The sequence below is a fragment of the Plasmopara halstedii genome (assembly GCF_900000015.1).
Source record: "Plasmopara halstedii genome assembly, contig: Scaffold_2881, whole genome shotgun sequence".
Classification (NCBI taxonomy): Eukaryota; Oomycota; class Peronosporomycetes; order Peronosporales; family Peronosporaceae; genus Plasmopara; species Plasmopara halstedii.
Genome location: NW_020189786.1, coordinates 263,826 through 267,729, shown reverse-complemented (window position 1 = coordinate 267,729; position 3,904 = coordinate 263,826). Strand labels below are relative to the sequence as shown.

The 3,904-nt window shown below is 43.0% G+C and overlaps 1 protein-coding gene across 1 annotated transcript; it reads right to left on the bottom strand.

Annotated features, from left to right (window-relative positions):
- Nucleotides 1-342: 342 nt before the first annotated feature.
- On the bottom strand, nt 343-1,833 carry PHALS_05140 (Predicted seven transmembrane receptor-rhodopsin family; the record flags this gene model as incomplete). Its single annotated transcript, XM_024718814.1, has 2 exons — nt 343-1,267; nt 1,328-1,833. The coding sequence occupies 2 exons, from the start codon at nt 1,831-1,833 to the stop codon at nt 343-345; spliced, it is 1,431 nt and encodes a 476-aa protein (XP_024584175.1).
- Nucleotides 1,834-3,904: the final 2,071 nt, after the last annotated feature.

The window sequence follows — 3,904 nt, the reverse complement described above, 5'->3', positions numbered from 1 at the left end:
TTACGGACCACATAAAATTTGATCTTTGAGAAAACGAGAAGTATTCCGTGATTAAAAATCTGTCATCAAGATCCCGACTATGTGTCACAGCAGACAACTAAGCGATGTCAATCGTCAATAAGATAAATTACACAATTATAAGGTTGACAGTATCCATTTGCTACACAAAGAGTTTGTCAAAAGGCTGTCGAAACGTTAGCACTAGTCGAGTGGCTACAACTTCTGTGCGACTTGTCCACTGCCAGGTACACATATTTTCGTAGTCTATCTGAATGATGAGCAAAAAATCATACATTTCTTTGCCATCACACTCTCAATACATCACAATAATAAAGGTTTTCTTTATAAAGTAGCACTCTCTTCGCCAAGCTGTGTGCATTCATGAGCAGTGACAGCACGAGGAGAGTTATCAAATCGTGGGCGTCCTGACGCTTCTACAGCTGTGACATTAAGACTGATTTCTGGTTGCTGATGGATATCTATTTCATCACAAGCAACATCTTTGATCTCTAGAGTCTTGTTGTGGTCATCATCCTGTGGGTTAGCCATCCTGACATCTGTGTGGCTGCAAGTCACCTCGTTCCATCCTGGCAACCTCAACTCCTGCAACCTTTTTTTCGTACATGTAGCTGCTTCCTCAGCTGACACAGCTATTGCATTCGACTCGAGGTCAATTTCGTCAAAGTCATCATCCTCGTCGTCAATAACGAATCGCGGAGCACGTGCATTGTTATGCGTTAAAAGTGTCGGACTGTCTTCAGAAAAAGAAATGTCACCAAGACCAGTCGAGTTCTGGCCTTTTCGAGCACTGCCACCAGACTCACCTCCAGGGCGCTGTAACATGTACTCTCGGTAGGACGGCATAAAATTGTGGTAGGCATCGGCCAAAATATCGGATAAGCTCAAGACCTCTTTCATATTATTTAGCACCTCTGAATCCGGCAGCCGATCCAAATTTTTTTTAAATTGACTCGAGTTAAAGGCCAACAAGTGTAGAAGTGCAAATAATACCATCTCGATACACAAAATAAAATCTTTCCATGCAAAAGTTTGTTCGTTGGTAATTCCAGGTATAAGGTCAAGAAAACTATTTTGCCAAAATGTGAGAAACACGACGCTTTTCACAGCAAAGAACTTGAGTACGGGATTAAATGGCTGTAGAATGTGTCTCGTTGCGAGGTAAAAGAGATACATACCATAGAGAGCCATGGAGTACGAGAAATTATACACCACTGCCAGCACAAATTGATACGCTAGTGTATGATATCTGCCACAAGCGAGCATGAGCAGTGATAACGCTGCAAAAATGGGTTTTATAAAAACAAACTGGATTGTCGCGCGTTTGCATAATCTCAGTAGTCTTCCATCCCGACCTAACGGATAAAAACACCGATTTAATGGCCATGGATGACGAATATCGGATTCACTTTGCATTTTCAAGACACAAACGGACTCTCCACCGGCAAAACTCAGTACGAGAGCTAAGAATGAATAGACCACAAAAGCTTCGTAGCAGTCACGAATCGAGTCAAAATACAACGCCTGATTCACAAATGTAAGTGACAAGAGCGAGCCAATGGCGTAAACTGGGACAACAACTAAAATTCGCACAATGTAACGCTGCAATTGTGGACGTGAGTAGTGGGCCAAATGCTGAACAATGTTGTACACACTTAGCAACGTTGCTACCACACAGCAGCCAAAGGCGATGAATAAACTGCTAGCGCGATGCGTCTCCACCCAGTTGAGTGAAAGTCCTAATACCTGCGCATTTCCTGTGGCGTTGCCCAGCAGAAGACTCGACTCGTTGATCTCATGTACCGGCGTGTCCATACCTGGTGTGGCGTTTGGCAAAGAAAAAAGTGTTTTTTTCCTTACGTGAGATATTCAAAGCGCGTAATTGGTGGAAATTTGCAAAGCTGTAAATTGGCCTCCCTATGCTCCCAATATATTTGGATACCTTATGTTAGTAATGGCCAGATCTTGTCAATAGGAAAATTTACATTAATCTACTGACTTCTGAGCGACATGGGAGATAAGAAATCACAAAATATGATTTGATAGCAGGGTCTTGATGCTCCGCCTCTTTAGAAATATCAATTATCAAACGCTTATACTCCAGAACCTAATAACCTTCAAGATATGAAAATTTGTACACAAAATGAGACAGAATATTGTACTCTTAAACGGATTTACTTACGTAGATGTTGGTTCCACGAAGTATTGAAACAGATTACACGCGAGCCTTCCAACATGCTGGTTCCACGAAGTATCGAAACAGATTACACGCGAGCCTCCCAACATGCTGGTTCCACGAAGTATCGAAACAGATTACACGCGAGCCTTCCAACATGCTCGGTAAATGTGACCCAATCGACGCAAGTCCTGCAAAGAAATATTTATATTGCGTATTCTTTGCTTGAGTTGCTTACCTGGTCTTTTCCTAACTCTTCAAAGAGAGTCGTCCACGGGTCTTCCTGAGCAAGAAGGCAAAGTTCAAAAGATTGTGTTTGGGGCTTACGTACTCTTATCGAATTGGTGTCTGAACCTCATCCGGGGGCGGTGGCGATCACAATCTTTGTCAAGAGCACCGCCTGGGTTCGCTGGATCTATTATACCTCGTGGACGTTGTGGTTAGCTTTTATGCATCGACTCTTCAAATTTGTAGGAATCACAGCTCAGGGTAGATGTCTGCTGATATGCTTGGTGAAGCCCAGAAGATTCATGAGCGTTGTGCAATTACGTATAGCGTGCGACTGTCAGAAACAGTAAAGAGTACGCGAATGTCCAAAACGGGTACAATTTCCGTGCGTCTTGTGAAAAGAGACTGGTGAGACCGCCAAGCTTATGTTTGACATTCAAAGCAGTAGGACGTTGTCTGATACTGAGCCTAAACTCGAGATATGACCATTATTCTAAATATGCAGTGGATGGAACGCCACAGACTATGGGTCGACTAGTAGTGTCATGGGCTTTTTTACCGCTTGAGATTTGACGAGTCATAGTCCCACAACTGCCAGGAGGCAAAAGCGCTTTTGACGCGGGTATGAAGCTTTGCTAGCTTCCGTGCAGAATACCTTTTTAGCAATGATAACAATATGATGCTAGGTGTCCCGAGTGGAGCTTAGGAGGCAGAAGCAACAGTGAGTCGTGTTCTTCAGATGGTAAAGCATCGAACATTTGTATATTGCGGTGTCCATGGTGCACCTCTGGTGGAACAATAAGGATATCTATATGTCATGATCTTATAGTGTATATATGGCGCGATCGTAAGATAAAGGGTTAGCTGTTGTTTACTGTGCCAGAGATGAGTGATGGATTTTTGTAATCTATTGAGCCAGAGCCGGTGGAGTTGAAGAGCGACTGAGCTGCGAGTAGAAAATCCAGGTCGTAATGATATGAAGAAGTAGCCATCCTTAACTCGACAGGACGAGGCGAAGTAAAAAGGCCCAACCAGGCAGCGATGAAAATAGTAATAGGCTGCAATGAGACCGCGGTAGCTCTTATAGTTGTAAATCTCCTCTCACTTCCTTTGGTTCAACATCTTACAGAGCTGGTATAAGCATTCCGGGGGATATGTGCTAGATACTGCAAATTGGTGAGATCTTCAAAATTGTATAGCTGGTATAAGATCAAAAGCTGTAGTCTTCGTCCGTCTAAAAGGAATCTGTAATCAGAAATAAAGAGAAATGGGACAGTCATTCTTAATGATCCTGCGAATTCTTCCTCTCCTTTACGTGGTGAGTGTGGTCTCACTACGCATATTATCATTCAAATTGGAAGTGCGTCAGGAAATTTACCTGATTACCTTGTTGGAAGTTGACCCGATTAAGTGAACGGTCGGCTTCAAGCAGTAGTTACGAAACTACTTGCATAGGATACCATACATACAGTCACTTGCATG